This window comes from Pelmatolapia mariae, linkage group LG16_19 (assembly GCF_036321145.2).
Source record: "Pelmatolapia mariae isolate MD_Pm_ZW linkage group LG16_19, Pm_UMD_F_2, whole genome shotgun sequence".
Lineage (NCBI taxonomy): Eukaryota > Metazoa > Chordata > Actinopteri > Cichliformes > Cichlidae > Pelmatolapia > Pelmatolapia mariae.
The window spans coordinates 20644838-20667239 of record NC_086241.1 but is presented as its reverse complement, the minus strand read 5'-3'; the positions used below and the strand labels follow the sequence as shown (position 1 = coordinate 20667239).

The window sequence follows — 22402 nt, the reverse complement described above, 5'->3', positions numbered from 1 at the left end:
AAAGCGCAGAGAACTCAGGTGTCCATCAGTCAGCTGCAGGGGTTCATGTCCGGCACACAGGTGAGTGCACTGCGCTTTTCGTGACGCTCAATATGAATGGCTTTAAACACAGCAGAGATTCAGTACTCTGGTGCACAGCTGGGGAAAGACTGTTTTTGTTCTTATTTCCAGGCTTTCCTGAACTCACCTGTGCGTTATCAGGAAAACAGAGCCCAAGTTTACCTGCTGAGATGTCACGACGTTATTACAACGTTGTTATTTTATGCTAGTCGTGAGCTATTGTTATATCGGGAGAAAACATGAACATATTTAACTATATTTGAAACTATTAAATTTAAAGGCCTTTTATCTATTAATTGTCTAGCTTGTAATTCCTAAAAACTGAAGTTGCATAATGTGAAACGAGGAATGGCTATCACTTTTTAAATTATTAAATAAATCGATTTGTTGTTTACTGAAGCAAATGCCCATCAGGGGAGAATGTCCATCATAATTTTTTCACTTCATATTCATGTTTTGATTTTGATTCTGGAGCAAATTGTTGCTTGTTAACCAGATGTGTAAGGCACTGCACTGTGGAGCTGTGATATAAATGAGCAAAAAATATAAAAAACTGATTAAACAGTAGAAAATTATGTAAGATGTGATTTTGTCCCCCAGATATAAATAAATTGAGCCAACACAAAAGGGTTCATGTTCTAGAAAAACTGGAATTTGTTTGTGTGCAATGCAAAAATGTACCAGACACATATTTTGTGGGGGTCAGTGCTGCTGCCTCACAGCAACACAGTTTAGGTTCAAGCCTGCTGGCTTGCTTGGGCCTGTCTGTGTGACGTGTAGGTGGCCAGACTGTACCAGTGTGCGTTTTCTCCCACTGTCCAAAGACAAAGTTGGATAAATGGTGAATGGAATGTGTTGATGGAGACAAAAGAAGCAACAAATTCTTAAAATTATAACTGGAGGATATCAACCCAACTGTTTAATGCTAGTTGTCTTTAAATTAATGCATGGTTAGATAAAATAAAAAATACAGCGTGATGATAATATTATATGTCTCATCCCACTGCAGCCATGCCCTCTGTTTCTGGTGCTGCATCCTTGGAAGAAGTTCCTTCTCCTTGCACATCTGTAGCTCACCCAACAAACACAGAAGTCTCTTGTACTAAAGTATCTTCAAGTGTGCGTCAGGCTACAGCAGCTGTGACCAGTGGTGACAGGTTATCTGCTGATGGTGAAGATAAGGATGAATCATTCACTGAGACTCAGCTGGAGAACACAGACGAGACTACTGATGAGACGAAGTGGATCCGTCCTGATTTGCCCAGCAGATGTACTTGGAAGCTGGGCGCGCCCATGTCAGAGTCGCCTCATAGCCACTCAGCACGGTAAGAGTCTGGAAAAATAAAAAGGTCGCTGTGTCTTTAAATAAAACTAGTGACTCTGTCCACTTCACTCTTTGCAGCAGAGTTGAGTCACCAGCAAGATTTAATGCTGATTTGACAAACAGATGTCCCACATACACTGATGTGTCACTTTATTAGGTACACTTGTTCAACTGCTGGTTAATGCAAATATGTAAACTGCCAATCACATGGCAGCAACTCAGTGCATGTAAACACGATCTAGATGACCTGCTTAAGATCAAACAAAGCATCAGAATGAGGGAAAATGGTGATGTTTTTCCACGACATTCAGACGGTAGGGTTAGAATTTGGTGTAAACAACACGAAAACATGGCTCCATCTTGCCATGTGTCAGTGGTTCTGGCACTTTGTGTTGGTGGATTGGTGTACAGGTTTTTTTTTTTGACACTTTGCCCTCTTTAGTGTTTGTAAAGCTCAGATGATCTCAGCTCACAGGTCACCACATCTCAATCCAAAAGAAAATCTTTGTGAGGCCATCGAATCGTGTGATAGTATCATGTCGACATGGATCAAAATCTCTGAGGAATGTTTCCCGGGTTGGTTTTCAAGCCAGTTTTGAAAACCAACACAGTGCTAGCAAGGTGTACCTAACAAATTGCCCAGTGAGTGTATGTTGTGATGATATTTCTGACAATTCCACTAATTTTGGTTAAACTCTCATCAGATATAATGAACATGAAATCCTGTATGGTATCTCCTAGTGTGTGTTATCTCTTACATTGCAGCACCAAGCCCTCCAGCATCCTCCCCAGCATCCTTGAGAAAATTGGACACACACCTCTGGTTCGCTTGAACAAAATCCCCAAAGAGTTTGGGCTCAAGTGTGATATCTGTGAGTAAATGATGTGACAAATTATGTAAAAATAAGAAGATGATTTTAAAAAAAGAGTTATTTTTGCTTATGGTTTTGCAAAATCTTGCAAAATAAGTATTACAATTATTATTATGCATTTAAGTAAATAAGTCTAATTGAAAGTTTGCTTGTAAAAGCAGAGGCTTGAATGGCTCTGCCACCATCATTTCTTGAATATTACACAACAGGGTAAGCTAATTAAATAAATAAGTAAAAAAGAAAGAAAAGGAAACTTAGAGAAAGTTTCACATTTTTCATGCTTTAAGTTTTAGTACTATACAAAACACATTTAAACAGAATTAACCTTTTAGAATATAAAACATGACATTAACCTTAATAAATAAATAACATGATCCTTAACCTGACTGCTATCCATGTACTTGTACTGCAAAGCTACAACTTTAATCCAAAAGATATGGGTTTATGGATATTTATGGATATGAAATGTTAAGTTTTTTCTCTGAATAGTCCCCTTCGCTCACCCCAAAATGACGCTGATATGTCCTTGCAAGAAAATGAGCAGGAGTGCAGTCTTCTTATTTTCAGGATAGAAGATGCTTTAAATGTCCTAACAGCAGCTTTATTGTTCTCCCTCCAAAGCAGCAAGAAAGCTGATAAGTTTACTGTGGGGTGAAAAAAACCCTGCTTGGATGAGACTGTAGCTGAGCAGCAGCAGATTACAGAGTGAAATCTCACCTGGCTTACCATATTTGTGTAAAAGAACGTCTTTTAGGGGATATGTTGTTAAGTTGATGCATCCAAGTGGAAGAGGTGCCGTTGTTTAAGCTAGGGCTGTTGATCCCACTGTGTCCCTCTTGGCTTCCTGCTCAGCTGTTAAAAAGGGAGCGTTGAAGTATCATGTAGCTGGTGGCCTTATGTTTTTTCACTGTGCGACTGTTGTTTTCTTGTATGAGGGGCAGCTCGCTCCCCTGGATGGAGAGGTGAGACTGAAAGACTCTTTGTTCTGTCATCCAACAAAGTAAAAAGAAAACCTTTGCAAATAAAATGCAGCTCTAAACTTGAAAACTGTTAGAGTTTATTTTGTTCCGGTACCTTAACAACATGTTGTTGCTGATGCAGTAGCTGGCAGGCATGTCATTATCCCTGTGTTGCTATGAGTTTGCAAAAGAGCAGATCCAGATCTCACACTCCACAAATTGAATTTCCATAATTACTTCAAACACAGTCAGTCAGGATTACAGAGGGAGATCTGACATGAACTATTCTCTGTGGAAATAAAAGACGTGGACTGGCATAGACACGCACTTTCAGCAGGACAAATAAAGGCAAAGTAAAAACTAGATTCTCATGGGAACCAGAATCTAGTTACAGATGACAGAAGCATGCTTTTCATACTTGTTAACCTTTTAGCGGGTGATTGGGGAGCCATCTAAGTTTAGAGTTTTATATAGCGGTTTTATTTCAAAAGCTTTAAGATGTTTCCTCTCAAATTACCAACCCTAGATGGGTCGTCAGTGACCTGGTAAAGGTTAATAGATTAACTATTATTCTTGTCTCTGCAGTGGTTCAGTCCTAGTTATTTAAAATGCATATTAAATTTGTCATGCAAACCTTTTGGATTAACTTTGAACACTCCCTGATGCAATATATCTTTTTTTGTTTTTAATGGGTGACTGTGTTTAGTGGCCAAGTGTGAGTTCTTCAATGCAGGAGGCAGTGTGAAAGACAGGATTGCCCTGTGCATGGTGGAGGACGCGGAGAGAGCCGGGGTCCTTAAACCAGGAGACACCATCATCGAGCCCACCTCTGGAAACACGGGTACATCAGTTTGAGCGAATGAGCTGATGGCTGTATTATAACTATATAATGAAGGAAAACGGTCATTTAAATAAATTTTGCTCTTTGTGCAGGTATTGGCCTCGCCCTCATAGCTGCAGTAAAAGGCTACCATTGCATCATTGTGATGCCTGAGAAGATGAGCATGGAGAAGGTAAGTAGCTCTGTTTCTTCTTTTCAATGTGAGGAATTTATTGAAGTCTCATCCTCTCCTGTGTCCTAGGTGCATGTCCTGCGAGCTCTCGGGGCAGAAATTGTCCGCACACCCACAGCTGCAGCTTTTGATTCACCAGAGTCTCATATACGTACGGCCTGGCGTCTGAAGAACGAGATCCCCAACTCGCACATCCTCGACCAGTATCGCAATGCAAGCAACCCCCTGGCTCACTATGACACCACGGCTGAGGAGATACTGGAGCAGTGTGATGGTTTGAGCTGACAGAAACTCTGATTTTTGATGCATCTTCTAGCTTGAAGTTGAATTTTTTCAAGAAATGACCCCCCACACCATTAAACCACCACCACCTTGAACCATTAACACAAGATGATCTTATCTTTTATGCCAAATTTTGACCTTACCGTTCGAATGTGGCAGCAGAAGTTTCCCATTCACTCCTGTCAGTGACACCCAGTGTGGTTTTCTGCTGCTGTAGCGCAAGATTTGTCTTGTGCAAACAGAGATGATCTTTTGCAGACCTTAGTTGTAACAAGTGAGGATTTGCCTACAATTTTACGGTGTGTGTTTTATATTTCCTGGAACTTAGATCTATGCGTCAAACTGACATGAATGAAGGAAGCCGTATATAGTTTTTCCTGTAACCGCGAATCTTCATGGAACAGGTGTTTATTTGAATCCCAAAAATATTTATATTTTTTGTAGTTTGGAAAAGAAAATGTGTTTCTGTTTTTAGGTAAATTGGACATGTTGGTGGCCGGAGCCGGCACGGGCGGCACACTCACTGGTGTTGCTCGAAAGTTAAAGGAAAGATGTCCAAATGTCAAGGCGAGATTCCCAACCCACTTATCTAGAATCTGAAATAAAAGTATTGTTTTACTGAGATTTATATTAATCAGTGAAGCAATCCATGTATTGACAGCTCCAACCCTGCACCGTTTGCAGCCTCTTACCTCAGTTCTCATGTCTGCTTTTAGATAGTCGGTGTGGATCCTGAAGGCTCTGTTCTGGTTGGCTCAGAGGAGAAAAGTGAAAAGGTTTCATTTGAAGTGGAAGGTATTGGATATGACTTCATCCCCACAGTACTGGACAGATCTGTGAGTATTTTTGTTAACATGCACATTTGTAAAGTGAGTATTTTTGCTAAACGCCCGTCTCTGTTGAATCTGCACAGATTGTGGATATTTGGTACAAATCAACCGACACAGAAACGTTCCTTATGTCCCGCAAACTGATCAGAGAGGAGGGTCTTTTGTGCGGTAAGTTCATATCAGTGAGTTGTGGTATGTTATGAGCAACCTCTTTCTCAGTTCGCTCTAAATGATCGATTTGCCTGTTTTGCTGAAGGTGGCAGCTCTGGCTCAGCGATGGCAGCAGCTGTGAAGATGGCTCAGCAGCTGGAGGAGGGGCAGCGCTGTGTGGTCATCCTGCCTGACTCTGTCCGCAACTACATGTACGAGACACAATGGCAGATACACTTTGAATCCAGCGAGAGTCTGGAGTGCTCACAGGCCTTCATGCCTTCAAAAATACAGTTGTGGGCAGACGTTTACATGCACTCATCATGCCCATGAATATCAATACTTTTTAAATAGGGTTGACGTTAGGACTTTTCGATGGTCATTTCACAAGCTTGCTATTTCCATTCCAAAACCAGTTTGGATGTGTGTTTGTGTCCTGCTGGAACACCTTAATGTGTCCAGGTTTTATCAAGTCAAGTTTATCTAGCTGTTAATTTGATGTAAAGTTTCAGAATTTAGAGGTAGTTTTCCTTCTTCATTATTTGTGCATCCATACACACTACTGGGCACAAAACACCCTTGAGCATGAACAGATGTTATAATGTTCTTTGTTGTGAAAGCCTCAGCTTTATTCCTACAAATACACCTCTTGTTACTGGCCGAATAGCTCAGTTTTTGTCCCTTCTGATCATAAAACGTTTCTTCAGAAGGCATTTGGCTTGTCCATGTGGGGCAGCTGCTCTTTTCAGTTGAACTTGAAGCTGCTGATTTTGAACCAGGGGCTTGTATGTATACTTTTGATCCTGTGTGGATTAGAGAGAAAATGTATTTAAATTTCTGCTTCCATTCTTGTTTTTTTTTAAGATAATTAAAGATGTATGCTTTATAATCTTTCCCCCTTTAAAAAGAACATTTTAATGAAATCTTTAAACGCCAGTGAATGAACATATGTACCAAATTTAACCACACACCATCCAATAGTTTTTAGCTTTGTCCTCAAAAATGTGTAAATGTGTGTAGAAATTATTAAATCAGTCCATTGAACAGTTTAGAGATCTTCATGGTTTCAAAGAGTTGGACTCTCTTCCTCTGAGCTATGTCTGGCTAAAAGCAGTAATCATGTTGCTCCCACCAGCCATTAGTTAGACAAGAATTTAACATAAAAGCACTTTCTTTTGAAACCCTTTGTGTGGATGTTTTTCCCATTATTAAGGACAGAACAGCAGTGACAGGAAATGAGAGAGGAAGAGACACATGTGTTTCAACTAGGATGCTTTCTTTCTTTCTTTCTTTTTACAGCCATGTCCTATCCCTAACCAATAAATCCCACAATAAAGCTGTCAGCATTAAAAAAAGAAAAACTGACGTAAAGCAGTGACGCAGCTGATAAATAACAGATTGTCTAGAGTCAGATGTGGTTTAGGTGGAAGTCTGGCTGAACTTTAGCACACTTCTTCAAATTCACCCGTATCTACCTGCAGGTCAAAGTTCCTGAGGGATCAGTGGATGTGTGAGAAAGGCTTCCTCTGCTTGGACGCTCAAATGGACCCAAAACCCTGGTAAAAAACAACAACAAAAATCTGCAAATCAGCTATAGCTTATACCCCTCAGAGGAGGTATGACGGGGCAGATGGGTGTTAAAACCTCAGTTTTTCTGTCTTGCAGGTGGTGGAACCGGACTGCTCAGAGTCTACACCTGTCTGCCCCCCTCACTGTCACACATTCTGTGTCCTGCCAGAAAACCATTGAGATCCTAAAGGAGAACTCACTGGATCAGGCACCAGTCGTCACTGAGTCAGGGTATGTCTCTTCTTCTCTATATCAGGTTAGTATTATGAATGCTCTGTTTGGATATGACCTTGTATAAACAGGAAGAGGACAGGAACTTCCAGCATAAACACAAACAGTGGTCTCCATGGAGATTTCAGAGAAACAGATCTCATCCTCTGTATCATCATCTTCGCTTGTGCAGAGCAGCTAAATGCTCAGCAGATGTTCCACAGGTCGTACTTTGATCTCAGGATTTCACACTGAAATGTGGCTCTGTTCTCGAGTTGATGGTGGAAATTGAATTTCGGGATGACATCACAGTGTCAGAACGAGATTCTAACACTTTGTCAGTGACCTTTGTCTTGTCTAATCTTTTTGTCTTATTTTCATCTTTATACTACCCAACTGAAATATTTTTTAAAGATAAATAATATGAACATGTGAAGCTTGTATTTCCCACAGCTTTTAAAACCTCAGTGATTATTTATGCTTTTATTAACACTTCCAGCAGTGTTGCCACCTCACTTGTTGTCAGAGATGTTAAACTTTGCAGGGATGTAGTTTAAAGATGTGTGTGGGCAGCTGGAAGTCTGATGGGTATATACACATACATTACAACCCTGTCCCTCCAGTGTAAATCCCCATGTGAGGTATCTTTATTTGAGTGTGTAACCATATAAGTTGGATCTCGTCTCAAGATAAACTCTAGTTAAAAACTATATTGATTAATCATCCAGTTTGGTTACTCATTTTTTAATCTTGACATTTGGTTGACATAAGCAGACAGAGACACAATGGGTTAGTCTTCTCGTCACCTGAGTCTGATGGGAGTTTTTGGGTTTTGTGTATTTCCACAGGGCCATCCTGGGAATGGTGACTCTGGAAACCATTCTGTCTTCTCTGTTGGCGGGGAAGGTTGAACTTTCAGCTGCTGTTAGCACGGTGCTCCTCAAAGACTTCAAACAGGTCAGTCAGAGAGTGCAGAGCTCTTCATGGCGACCTTTGATGACATAATGAACATTTTTACACGCTTGTTTAATCTTCCTCCAATTGTGCTTTCAGGTGCACCTGACAGACAACCTGGGGAAGCTTTCCCATATCCTCAAAACTGATAACTTTGCCCTGGTGGTTCACAATCATACGCAATGTGAGAAAATCCATTTCCTAAATAGTGTTTATACAGAACATTTATGTGCAGATCATTTTTATAATGAGCTGTTTATTGTGTGGTTGATAAATGTCGTTCACAAAGCTTCATTTTGGTTTGGTTATATTTTGTCCAGCTAATCTTCCTAAACCCAAAGACACTGATTTACAATCACACATTTGCATTCTCCTGGATCATGTTCACATATGGCTCTTTCTTTCCATCATTGAGCTAAAACCTGTATTTGTGGATGACATGGGAAACTCTGTTCATGAGCCTGTGCAGTAAACAAATCACAACAGTCTTCTGTGTTTAACAGCAGTTTTGTGTCTCTGTGCAGACGGGGTCGATGGGTCGGCCCTCCAGAGGCAGATTTTATTTGCCGTCGTGACAGCGATTGACCTTCTCTCCTACATCACCACACACGAGGGGCAGGACCGCAACCATCAAAGTCAGGCGGTGTAACCCAGTGACTGTGTCCTGTTTAAGGTGGATTTTACTTCCTGTTCATTGAGAGACAGCAAACGATCACCTGTAGTGTCACTGAAACAATAATAATAATAATAATGATAATAATAGAGCTCCAGAGAGGACAGAGAAGTTGTAAAGCACTATTCATAGCTATTTTTGTTCTTTTTTTAACAGTTTGTGCATCTTGTAATGAGTGAAAAATCTCCAGTTAAAGGGCAACTTAGTTTTTTCTGGAGGGACGTTCATCATCTTTCTGGAACTTTATGACTCTTTTCTCTTACAATACAGTAAAATATTTATATTCTTTGCATTTTATTCCTGCCACACATAATGTCTTTTTTAAGTGTGGTGCCTCTGTGTTTAGTGTTTTTTCTTTTTTGTACATGTTTTTATCAATTTGCTTTATTTGCTCCCTGTAAGTCACTTAGCATTAGCCAAGAAGTTAGTTTATACATTTAAAAACTAGCAAACCAACATAACCTAAATTTGACTAAGAGAAACCTACGCTGATAAAATAGTTTATTATGTTGTATAAATTAATATAGATACAATTATGTCCAGAAGACAGTTTGATATAAACAGAGGCATATTTTGTTTCTTCTGTGTCCCTCACAATGCAAAGCATATAACATCATGACAATGTTATTGGTCAGTTACAATGTTGATCATGGACCAATATTATGATGATGATGCAGAAACAGCACCAATAGGAGATATCAGATGTTGTTGGTGTTGTGCCAAAAAAGCCAAACAATGATTCCTGCTGTTCTCGTGTGCTTTTTATGTCTAATATTTACTTACATTGTAATTAGACTGTAGTGAACAAGGTTTATGATGAGGTTATATAGAAAATAAAGAAATAACCTGTTTTGCAAACATTTTTATGACTCTGCCTTATTGCAACTGCAGTATAATCAATCTAGTTCTTTTTGGTCTCTCAGTGTGTTCACAGAAATTGGATTTTTTTTTTATTATTTCAGCTGCCCTCATGGCCAGATCACTCTTGAATAAAAACATTTTTAATGTTGGTGAGACATTAAAATTAAAAGGAAATATAACAGTGAATACACAAAAAATTCATTGCTAACAGGAGTGTTAACGCTGAGTCAAAATGACTTGATATTATATGTCTGGCATATCTTAGTTGCCAGCAATCATTTATAACTGTTTAAATTCCAACAGTCATTTTTATGGCAAATATTGGAAATCAGTTTTTGACACTCTACCAGCACACAGGTGAGTGGCTTGTGTCTTTCTGCAGACAGGGAGTGCAAATGGTATGTTTTAATCTGATTCAATTTATCTTGAATTTCTAAACAGCGGAGGAAGATATTTTCGTTCATGTGTATGGAGGTGGGCATCACTCCATGCCTTTCTGTGAATGTTATTGCACACCACTCCTTTAACTACAGTTAGTAGGAATTCAGCATTTCAGTACACAGAGAAACATGTTGATTCCTGTTTTTATCTCCAGGCTGCGGTTATGCTGAAACTAGGACTCACCTGTGTGCTATCAGCGGAAAGCAGAGTTCACTTGTTACAATGTTATTACAATGTAGCCCACTAGAAGCAGCCCTCTGTGTGTCTTATTTTACATTCTGATTTAGAACTCCAGATCTTAGGTTAATTTGTGTATTATTGAAGTTTGGATTCCCCTGGGGCATATACTGAAATTCTATTGGAGGGAGGAAACAAGTCCCGCCCTCTCTGCTTGAGCTGGAATGCAACAACACAGGAGTGGAAAAAAAAGCCTGTTGTTTCTTCTTAAAGTGTTTAGGAATGAAAGTAAAAGTGATTGCGTTACCAGCTTGATAATGTCCAACTACTTTCTCACGGTTTTGGTGAGTAAATGTTTTAGTAAGTTTTTAGCTAAGCTGATTTAGCTAACTGTATTAGCCAGCGGGGAGTTGGGTGTGGTTTCCCCACCTGGGTCGCCCTTAAAATGCGGAAGTACATCTGTGCTGTGTATTTTTTAGTACTTTTATGTTGTTTTTTTTAAGTGTTCAGTGTTTTCAGTAGTGCAGTATATGATTTAATTCACAAAATAAAGTATGTAATCATATTCCATGGTTTACAAAGTGAATGAAATTGTCATTATATTTATTCTGAAGATTAAGCAGAAATGTTGGGTCCCTATAGCCACAGATGACTGTAACATTGTGACTGTATATATTAATGGTTTTATTATTATGCGGGCTGGGTGTTCTTGGAAGTCTTTTGAAACTGGAGTCGGAATATGTATTTCTTCTTTAGGCTGTGTGTCAGGCAGGACTAAGGTCCTAAACGTAGGACTCAGGAACAAGGCTACGATGCAAGAGAGACAAAGGGCAAGGATAATATATATATACACAGAGGGTAATGAGGGAACAGACACACGAGCCTGACACAGACAGAAGACATGAACATGAAGGGAAGAGAGAAGGAACAGAGGAAAAATGAAATAAACAAACCTAGCAACTCAAGCAAGTAGGAGACAAAAGGCACAGAACACAGGATCATATCAAGCACAAGGAAAGTAAGCATAACCCCATAACCAGAAAGCTGAAAAACAGCACAGAATAAAGGATCATACTACTACTGCGGTCTGGCCGGGGTATGTCTGTGTGAAGTTTGTGTGGCCAGACTGTGTCTGTGTGGGTTTCCTTCCACTGATTAGACATGCTTGCTAGGATAATTGATGCTTCTAAATTGTAGGTGGGGGTGTGATAGTGTGCGGTTGTCTTTTTCTCTGTGTTGGCCACGTAATGGACCAGCGACCTGTGTCGGTCAGTGGCACACCCCCCGGGCACCTCCGACTCTAAGCTGGATAAGCAGCCAAAACAATGTGTGGGTGAACACAGAAGGAGCAACAAATTCTTAAAATTATGTCTGGAGGACATCAATCAAACTGTGTCATGCAAATTGGCTTTAAATTAATTTAGGGTTAGATAAAATAATGTGCAGCTTATTTATTGAGTTCAATTCCACCATCAGGCCTGGGTCTTTCTGTGTGGAGTTTGCATGTTCTCACTGTGTTTGTGTGGGTTCTCTCCGGGTACTCCAGCTTCCTCCCACAGTCCAAAGACATGCAATTAGTGGGGATAGGTTAATTGGAAACTCTAATGTGCCCGCAGATGTGAATGTTAGTGTGAATGGTTGTCTGTGTCTGTGTGTTAGCCCTGCGACAGGCTGGCGACCTGTGCGTGTACCCTGCCTCTCACAATAAGACAGCTGGGATAGGTTAACGTGCAGCTTTTTTCTCAGGCTACAGCAGCTGTGAACAGTGGTGACAGGTTACCTGCTGATGGTGAAGATAAGGATGAATCGTTCACTGAGACTCAGCTGGAGAAAACAGATGAGACTCCTGATGAGACGAAGTGGATCCGTCCTGATTTGCCCAGGAGATGTACTTGGAAACTGGGCGCGCCCATGTCAGAGTCGCCTCATAGCCACTCAGCACGGTAAGAGTCTGGAGAAATAAAGAAGTCGCTGTGCAGAGGAGAGGATGCTCTGAGCTTAAGCTCAGCCTTGAAATAATGAAACTCCATTGCAGCTGTAAAAGAATGTTGATTTGCAAACAGATGTCACACATACACTCATGGGCAAACATATAAACAGTCAATCACACAGCACCAACTCAATGCATGTAAAGATGATCAAGATGACCTGCTGAAGTTCAAACTGAGCACCAGAATGAAGAACGGTGACTTAATTGACTCAGAACTATCAGAAACTGCTGATCTACTCAGATTTTCTCACACAACTATCTCTGTGCTTTACTGAAAACGGTCAAACAAAGACAAAAATGTCCAGTTCTCTGGGGAAAAAAATGCCTTGTTGATCCAATCCAATCCAATCCAATTTTATTTATAAAGCACTTTAAAATACCCAGCACAGGAACAAAGTGCTGTACAGAACATAAGTTAAAACAATAGAATAACAGAAAACAGAAAATAATAAAACACATAATACATAAATTTAAAACAGCCCTATATTAAAACAAAAACAAGATAAAACAGCATCAAATCACCTAAAAACAACTAAAATAAGATAAAAATAAAAACATCTCACGTGGTGTCAAAGGCCAGGGTAAAGAGGTGGGTTTTCAAGAGTGATTTAAAAACAGGTAAAGAACTGGCCTGTCTAATCTCTAAAGGAAGCTCGTTCCACAGTTTTGGGGCTGCTACAGCAAAAGCTCGATCTCCTCTAAGTTTACGCCCAGTCCTGCGTACATTCAGGAGCAACTGATCAGCTGACCTGAGAGAGCGGGTGGGTGTATAAGGCTGAAGCAGCTCAGAGAGATAAGATGGGGCGAGGCCATGGAGAGCTTTAAAAGCAAATAAAAGAATTTTAAAATGAATCCTAAAAGAAATGGGCAGCCAGTGAAGTGAAGCTAAAACAGGGGAAATGTGCTCAAACTCTGTTGATGACAGAAGTTAGAGGGAAAAGACTTGTTACAACCAAGTTATCCAGAGGAGCATCCCTGAATGCACAACATATCAAACCTAAAACAGATGGGCTACAGCAGCAGGCCACACTGGATGCCTCTCCTGTCAGCTAAACACCAGAAACTGAGGCTACAGCTCACATGGACAACTGGACAATAGAAAAAACTTCACCTGATCTGAATTTGGCATAATCAACATAAAAGCATGGATCCATCCTGCCTTGTGTCAGTGGTTCAGACTGCTGGTGATATAATAATTTGGGGGGTATCTTCTTGGCTCACTTTGGGTTCCTTAGTATAAACTGAGCATCATTTAAACCCCACAGCCTCCCTGAGTACTGTTACTGACCATGTCCATCACTTTATGACCACAGTGTACCCATCTTCTCATGGCTGCTTCTAGCAGGATAGGACACCGTGCTGCAACGCTCAAATCAACTCAAACTGGTTTCTTGAACATGACGATGAGTCCACTCCACTCAAATGGCCTCCAGTCACCAGATCTCAATCCAGTAGAGCATCTTTGGGATTTGGTGGAACGTCAGGCACCTGGTCTGTAGCAACTCTTCGATGCGGTCATGTCACCCATTTGATGCCATAAAGAATTAAGGCATTTCTGAAAGAAAAAAGGGCGTTAAACCCAATGGTGTACCTAACAAATTGGCCAGTTAGAGTATGTTGTAGTGATAGTTCTGATATTTCTGGTATTTTGTAATTAAATTCTCACGAGATATAATGAACATGACATGCTGTATGGTATCTCCAAGATGGTAATGACTGTTAATTGTGTGTTATCTCTTACATTACAGCACCAAGCCCTCTGGCATCCTCCCCAGCATCCTTGAGAAAATTGGACACACACCTCTGGTTCGCTTGAACAAAATCCCAAAAGAGTTTGGGCTCAAGTGTGATATCTGTGAGTATGAATGTAAAATGTGACACACCCACACATGCCTGGATATCAGTACAAGCAGAATCCATAAGCTTCTCTGCAAACAATCACTTTGACTATTTTTACTTTCAGTTTCTGCAAAATCTTCCAAATAAACATTAGAATGATTGTTATGCATTTCATGCAGATTCATTATGTGAATGAATCTGCACGAAACTTTGCTTGTTTAAATGGGAGAAGTAAAGAGCAGGGCCTTGAATGACTGTGGCACAGCCGTAGAACAAGCAAAATAGCTGAGAAGGGAGCGTTGAAGTATCATGTAGCTTGTAGCCTTATGTTTCCTACTGTGAGACTGTTGTTGTTTTGTATGAGGAGGCAGCTCATTCCCTGGATGGAGAGGTGAGACTGAAAGACTTTTTTTCTCTGTTGGATGAAAGAACAAAAACACCTGTAAATTAAATTGAGCTGGAAAGCTGAAAACTGTTAAGGTTTTCCTGCCTTATTCTTCATTATTTCATACTGGCAGCCCATCTCAAAATCCAGGTTCTTTGATCTTTTCAAACCTACGTTGATGATCCGAACGCAATGTGCCAAACACATTTAGCTTTTCCAAGATGAGCAGTATAAATTCTCTATAGGCTCCTCTTGTTCATGTGTTTCTTTTATCTGTTTATTTATTCATTTCTGTTAGTTTTATTTCAGTTTTTACACATTATCTGTGTAGTATGACAGTATTCTTTTTAATGGGTGACTGTGTTTAGTGGCCAAGTGTGAGTTCTTCAATCCAGGAGGCAGTGTGAAAGACAGGATCGCCTTGCGCATGGTGGAGGACGCCGAGAGAGCCGGGGTCCTTAAACCAGGAGACACCATCATCGAGCCCACCTCTGGAAACACGGGTACATGAGTGTGAATGAACAAATGGGTTGAAGGCTCAGTGTTTGATACGGTTTAACATAAACCGAACTGAAGTGCAGTATTGTAGCTCCATAATGAAGGAAAAAGGTCATTTATATAAATCTTGCTCTTTGTGCAGGTATTGGCCTCGCCCTCATAGCTGCAGTAAAAGGCTACCATTGCATCATTGTGATGCCTGAGAAGATGAGCATGCAGAAGGTAAGTAGCTCTGTTTCTTCTTTTCAATGTGAGGAATTTATTGAAGTCTCATCCTCTCCTGTGTCCAAGGTGCATGTCCTGCGAGCTCTCGGGGCAGAAATTGTCCGCACACCCACAGCTGCAGCTTTTGATTCACCAGAGTCTCATATACGTACGGCCTGGCGTCTGAAGAACGAGATCCCCAACTCGCACATCCTCAACCAGTATGGCAATGCAAGCAACCCCCTGGCTCACTATGACACCACGGCTGAGGAGATACTGGAGCAGTGTGATGGTTCGAGCTGATAGAAACTCTGATTTTTGATGCATCTTCTAGCTTGAGTCTAATTTTTGCTGTACATGTTTTATTCAACAACTGATTTTGAGGGTAATGAAAAGAAATACATGGCTCTGCCACTAAGTCTTTTCTTTCTCTCCCTTCACTCATTGAAGTAAAAAGTCTGAGCCTGGCTCTGAGGAGCAGGGTTAATTTTGTTCTCAACAACCATATTTTTTTCTTGATGAAAACAAGAACGAGAAAAGACAATAACCAAATAAAAATGAACGCACAAAAACTGTGAAAGTGTCAAAATTATTTTTTATCACTTTCATCAACAAAAAACAAAGTATAATAAGAATTTCTGGAGAGATGAGGTGGGACGAGTTTGGAAGTAATCCAATCAGAAGTAATCTGTTTGTGCATTGAGGTTAGACTTTCCGTTGTTTCTCATGAAAACATGACAAAATGTCAATGCTTGGGAGGAGACGAACAGTAAATATATGGACAGATTCCACATTTTTTCAGTGCCTGTTTTATATTTGCACAAATGTATTCAATTACTTTTAATCATACAAGAAACATGCCTGAAACACTGATCTGTATATCAAACTGCACGAGTAAATGAAGCCATATAGCTTGTCCTCTTTGTTAAACCTTGAAAATTCCTCTAATCGTTCATATTAGCTTTTTAGGCATGAATGTGATATTATATTAATATTTAAAAAAAACTTTTTTTACAGCTTGAAAAAGAAAATGTGTTTTTGTTTTTAGGCCAATTGGACATGTTGGTGGCTGGAGTCAGCACAGGCGGCACGCTCACTGGTGTTGCTTGAAAGTTAAAGGAAAGATGTCCAAATGTCAAAGTGAGCACCACACAACCTATTAGTCCACAGTCTTTAATGGATGGTTTTTATTTACTGTATTCATACATCGAGCCAAAATTTCTGACTCACACTGATGCAGATCCATCAGTGAAGCAATGCATGTATTGGCAGCTCCATCAAACATTACTTGATAACTGTTTAACCCTGCAGTGTTTGCAGCCTCTTACCTCATTCCTCATGTCTGTTTTTAGATAGTCGGTGTGGATCCTGAAGGCTCTGTTCTGGAAGGCTCAGAAGGGAAGAATAAAAAGTTTCCGTTTGAAGTGGAGGGAATCGGCCTTGACTTCATCCCCACCACGCTGGACAGATCTGTGAGTATTTTTGTTAACATGCACATTTGTAAAGTGAGTATTTTTGCTAAATGCCCGTCTCTGTTGAATCTGCACAGATTGTGGATATTTGGTACAAATCAACCGACACAGAAACGTTCCTTATGTCCCGCAAACTGATCAGAGAGGAGGGTCTTTTGTGCGGTAAGTTCATATCAGTGAGTTGTGGTATGTTATGAGCACCCTCTTTCTCAGTTCGCTCTAAATGATCGATTTGCCTGTTTTGCTGAAGGTGGCAGCTCTGGCTCAGCGATGGCAGCAGCTGTGAAGATGGCTCAGCAGCTGGAGGAGGGGCAGCGCTGTGTGGTCATCTTGCCTGACTCTGTCCGCAACTACATGTATGAGACACAATGGCAGATACACAGAGTGATAAAAATATTAAGTAACTGTAATTGTTACACGATGTGTGTTTGTAAAGTCAGCGCCAATAAAATATCCAAGTTTCCAAAGTCCAAAGACTTTAATGCCAGTTTTTCTATTTGCTTTAAGGACTGACATCATGAAAAAAGAAAAATACAGCAGAAGCTGATGGGAATGCCAATTTTTTTTATGGTATTTGATGATTTAACAAAATGTTTTTGAAAAAACTTTGGCCTCAATCTCATGGTGCTGGATTTAAAATAAGGGCCTAAGGCATGAATGTGTGCACCAAATTTAACAGTACATGATCCAATAATTGTTAAGCTAACTTACAAAACATTTCAACTGATGTTACCGCTTTTAAACATGCTAAAGAAATAACACGGGCTAAAAACAGTAACCTCTGCAGTTAGACATCAGTACACAAAAGCACTTTCTTTTTTATGTGGATTTTTTTCTACAAGACAAAGGTGAAAGAAAATGAGAGATGACTTTCAGCTGTCGTGTTTTTTTATTTTTATTTTTTACAGTCATGTGTCTTCCCTGTCTTCCCATAACTGAAATGCTGCATCCATTAAAAAAAGATTTTCTAGAGTCAGACATGTTTTAGGTGAAAGTCTGACCAAACTTCAGCACACTTCTTCAAACTCACCGATTTTTACCTGCAGGTCAAAGTTCCTGAAGGATCAGTGGATGTGTGAGAAAGGCTTCCTCTGCTTGGACGCTCAAATGAACCCAAAACCCTGGTAAAAAACAACAACAAGAATCCCCAAATCAGCTATAGCTTATACCCCTCAGAGGTGGTATGACGGGGCAGATGGGTGTTAAAACCTCAGTTTTTCTGTCTTGCAGGTGGTGGAACCGGACTGTTCAGAGTCTACACCTGTCTGCCCCCCTCACTGTCACACATTCTGTGTCCTGCCAGAAAACCATTGAGATCCTAAAGGAGAACTCACTGGATCAGGCACCAGTCGTCACTGAGTCAGGGTATGTCTCTTCTTCTCTATATCAGGTTAGTATTATAAATGCCAGGCCTGAGGCTTCCTGAGCCTTGGTCCCTATGGGACATGGGACAAGTTCCTGCCTTCCTGTGAATGTTGGTACTTGGCAGTTCTTGGTTGCCTGGGGTCCTGTTCTTGACTTGTGCCAGGATGACTGCCCTCTAGTGGACTTAACTACTCATTGCCTCTGGTCAATTGATTCAGCTTACTAAGATGTGTGTTGTAGTTTAAAGATATGTTTGGGCAGCTGGAAGTCTGATGGGTATATACACATACATTACATCCCTGTCCCTCCAGTGTAAATCCCCATGTGAGGTATCTTTATTTGAGTGTGTAACCATATAAGTTGGATCTCGTCTCAAGATAAACTCTAGTTAAAAACTATATTGATTAATCATCCAGTTTGGTTACTCATTTTTTAATCTTGACATTTGGTTGACATAAGCAGACAGAGACACGATGGGTTAGTCTTCTTGACACCTGAGTCTGATGGGAGTTTTTGGGTTTTGTGTATTTCCACAGGGCTATCCTGGGAATGGTGACTCTGGAAACCATTCTGTCTTCTCTGTTGGCGGGGAAGGTTGAACTTTCAGCTGCTGTTAGCACGGTGCTCCTCAAAGACTTCAAACAGGTCAGTCAGAGAGTGCAGAGCTCTTCATGGCGACCTTTGATGACATAATGAACATTTTTACACGCTTGTTTAATCTTCCTCCACTTGTGCTTTCAGGTGCACCTGACAGACAACCTGGGGAAGCTTTCCCATATCCTCAAAACTGATAACTTTGCCCTGGTGGTTCACAATCATACGCAATGTGAGAAAATCCATTTCCTAAATAGTGTTTATACAGAACATTTATGTGCAGATCATTTTTATAATGAGCTGTTTATTGCGTGGTTGATAAATGTCGTTCACAAAGCTGCGAGGACTCCACTTTTTTGACTGACTAATGGACCAAAACCAAAGATGCTGAATTACAGTCACACAAAAGAGACCCAGAGGCTGGATTAATCAACTGTTAAATGAGTGAATTATTAGCCCCCCCCCCCAAAAAAAGCTGATATGTTATCATTTATATACAATAGAACCCACGTATATCATCTTAAGAGAAATGACCACTGTGTAACATCCCCTCTTCTTTTAGCTGCAGTTCTGGCTTTCCTTTGTTTTTTCCTTCATGATGCTGCCATCAAATTCTGAATGAGTCAACATTTTTCGCTTTAAATATTGTATTATTATTGTAATAGTGTGTCTCAGTTTAAAGATCTGATATATTTTCTATATTGCAAATAAAATACGTGTTTATGAGATTAGCAGATCTCTGTCCAACAGCAGTTTTGTGTCTCTGTGCAGACGGGGTCGATGGGTCGGCCCTCCAGAGGCAGATTTTATTTGCCGTCGTGACAGCGATTGACCTTCTCTCCTACATCACCACACACGAGGGGCAGGACTGCAACCATCAAAGTCAGGCGGTGTAACTCAGTGACTGTGTCCTGTTTAAGGTGGATTTTACTCTCTTCTCACTGAGACACAGCACACGATCACCTGCAGTGTCATCGAAATTATAAGATATACAGTCGCAGAGAGGACAGAGAAGTTGTAATTATATTTATAGCTGTTGTTGTTGTTGTTGTTATTTTTTGGGATTTGTTGACAGTTGAAGCAAAATAGAAAATAACATTCCCTTTTTTTAACTTTAATCCTGACAGTGTTGTTACAAGTAATCTGAGTGTATTCACCTTGCAGCTTTAAATGCTGTATGAGGGACTTTACCATCATCTTTCTGGAGCTTTTTGACTCTTTTCTCCGACTTGTGCAAAATGAATTTGTTCCCTTCACCGTCAATAATGCAGCGGCTGGCTTTGGTCTGATATTTACGTTTAATCTTTGAATGGTGGAAAGCAGGCCTACAGTCTCATTTCTTACAGAATAGTTTATATTCTTTGCATTTTATTCCTACTATTAAAGACTTGAGCCATACATAAAGTTTGGGGGCTTACAGACTCTGGTTTGTTTCGCTTTTCTGTGACATGTTTTAATTAATTTGCTGTATTTCCTCTTAGCTAGCAGGTACCTAGAAACCTTCAAACCAGGTACCTGCAAACAGAAAGTGATGATAAATTCAGCTCACTGTTTTACTTACTTACTTGTTAAGCTTAGTTATAAGCTTGTTGCACAAAAAATGCTTTTACAGTGTAATTAAAGTGAATAGAGCTTCAAGGTTGTCCAACTTTTCTCTCTAACTAAGTTTATGACACAGCTCATAAAACAGGGTTTGTGATCTGGTGTTGCTGCTTTCTACATTTTACTTCATTTAAAGGAGGAAACAACCCCAGTTTAACGTTTCAAACCTTTTTTTTTCGTTTTGGCTAAATTGTCATTTGTGGCGTTGTTATTGAGGGTAAGGGCTTGCATTTCAAGCTTACATCAAATACTGTGAGGACACCTGATTATCTGTTTGTGAAGTTGCATCGTGGGAAATGTAGGGATCATGCAGTGAAGAGACAAAGGTATCGGCTTCTTCTGCAGAGATGCTTTGAGGCCTTTTCCGCTGTTCATACAGTGCTATTAGCGTGTAGTGATAAAGTAGTGAAGTACTGTTACACTTATTTTTATTAATTATTTTTTTCATTTGCTGCTCAAACATTTGTTCAAATGTCTTAGAACAAAGTAGAAAAGGGACAATGTCAGATTTTGTTTTATTCCTTTTCTTATTTTTTAAAGTCCCTCTTGTGCTCCAAAACATGTTTGAGGATGTTTCTATTCTACTGCTTAATCTGACACTAGATTTCATTTTTGTCTATAGTCAATTTAAATAGAAGACATGCATAAATACTGGCATGTGCTTTTTTTTAATTGAACATTTCTCTCACTTCTGTGCATAAACCTAATTTTACTCACTGCTCTGCGTTGAAGTGTAATGACTCACTAAACCACAGGGAGGGAGTATTGGCACAGGTAGACCAGCTGTGCAGCTCTCTGTATATTCAGTTCATCCTGGACACACACAGATTGTAGGAGCGTCATCCTTCTGACCTTCAGCCAGTAATGTCAATAATTCAAGGTGTAACAAGGTGTAACTTAATGCCCTGCCTTGGATTTAATAAACTATCCTGACAACAATTAAAGCTGAGCCCAAATGGCAGCTTTTTTAAATTGTTTTTACTGTATTTCATTTTTATTTTTGTTTTGAAAGCTTTTATTGTACATAGATAAAAGTGCAAAAAGACCCAGATAAGAAGGAAATGACATGAAAGTCATGTCTGAATGCTGATTTAAAACAAAAAGATGCAAAAGTGGATAAAGGAACATGCCGTATTTAAACTTTCTACTTATTGTTGACATTTGTTTTTCTGCAAAGCTTTTATTTTTCTCAGCCGTGTTTTTTCCAGCAGCGAGTCTGGTCAAAGAGAAATGTGCTGAAAGTCTGCTGCTTCCTTCCTTCATTCTCACCTGTCGTTATCAAGGAGCACATCACATTTAAAAAGCAACACACCGTGATGTATCTGTTATGTCACTGCACCATTATTTCCTGTCTTGTAAAAGACTTTGTTTTTAAACTAACAAGGTGACCCTCACATCAAAATGACCATCAACACCATCACTCTAAAGAGCCAAACTAGTCATTGCACAACCAATATCAGAGCAGATGGAAAACCACTGTCACACTCTCCCTGACTGTCCTCTGCACATCACAGCCTCGCCTGATCTGTCATCACCAGCAGGCAGAGGCAGTATCCCATGATGACGCGGGTCTCTTTCTGTCATTAACACCAGGCTGTATCCATGAAAGTGCTTACACGTTGATTTCCAGAAACTCCAACTGGATTAAGTGACCCCCTGAGTGTAGAAAAGCCTTCTAAAGCAGCTATAACAATATTTTTTAGGTGGAAAATGACATGGAAAGTGGTTTTTCATGGTAAAAGACACATAATTTAAACTTCTTATCATCAAGCATAAGGAATAAAACCACATACTTTGACTTTAGTCAGTTATAGTGTCAGAGGCACACAGACAGATGGGCTTTCACACTTTCATTTCCTTGTTTTAAATCTCTTCAATCTTTAAAGCCCTGCTGAGTTTCTTTACCCACTCTAACATAACACTACTGCATGTCGATGTAGGTCTATTTAGTTTGGAAAGATGGTTGTTTAGATCCGGCTGGTTTTTGACGTAAAGAGAAAATGAAACCATTTTCAGAATCAACAGGTTATCCAAAGTGCTGCAGATTGCTGCCAGTGTGTGACTGGCGACTAAAAACA

At 40.0% G+C, this 22402-nt stretch overlaps 1 protein-coding gene and 1 pseudogene across 1 annotated transcript; both read left to right on the top strand.

Moving 5' to 3' along the window:
- The first annotated feature begins 1071 nt into the window (after nt 1-1071).
- On the top strand, nt 1072-8872 carry LOC134644471 (cystathionine beta-synthase-like). Its single transcript, XM_063497553.1, has 14 exons — nt 1072-1385; nt 2150-2256; nt 3922-4056; nt 4149-4228; nt 4298-4502; nt 4986-5077; nt 5227-5346; nt 5424-5508; nt 5597-5702; nt 6972-7049; nt 7156-7290; nt 8118-8226; nt 8323-8407; nt 8748-8872. The coding sequence occupies exons 1-14, from the start codon at nt 1072-1074 to the stop codon at nt 8870-8872; spliced, it is 1776 nt and encodes a 591-aa protein (XP_063353623.1).
- Nucleotides 8873-11622: 2750 nt separating this feature from the next.
- Nucleotides 11623-19618, top strand: LOC134644470 (cystathionine beta-synthase-like; annotated as a pseudogene).
- The last annotated feature ends 2784 nt before the right edge of the window (nt 19619-22402 follow it).

Excerpts from the sequence above, each read along its gene's own strand:
- LOC134644471 (XM_063497553.1), top strand. The coding sequence starts at position 1,072 with ATGCCCTCTGTTTCTGGTGCTGCATCCTTGGAAGAAGTTCCTTCTCCT. Across the intron at positions 5,509-5,596 it reads AGAGGAGGGTCTTTTGTGCG|GTGGCAGCTCTGGCTCAGCG; the intron begins GTAAGTTCATAT and ends GTTTTGCTGAAG. Across the intron at positions 8,408-8,747 it reads GGTTCACAATCATACGCAAT|ACGGGGTCGATGGGTCGGCC; the intron begins GTGAGAAAATCC and ends GTCTCTGTGCAG.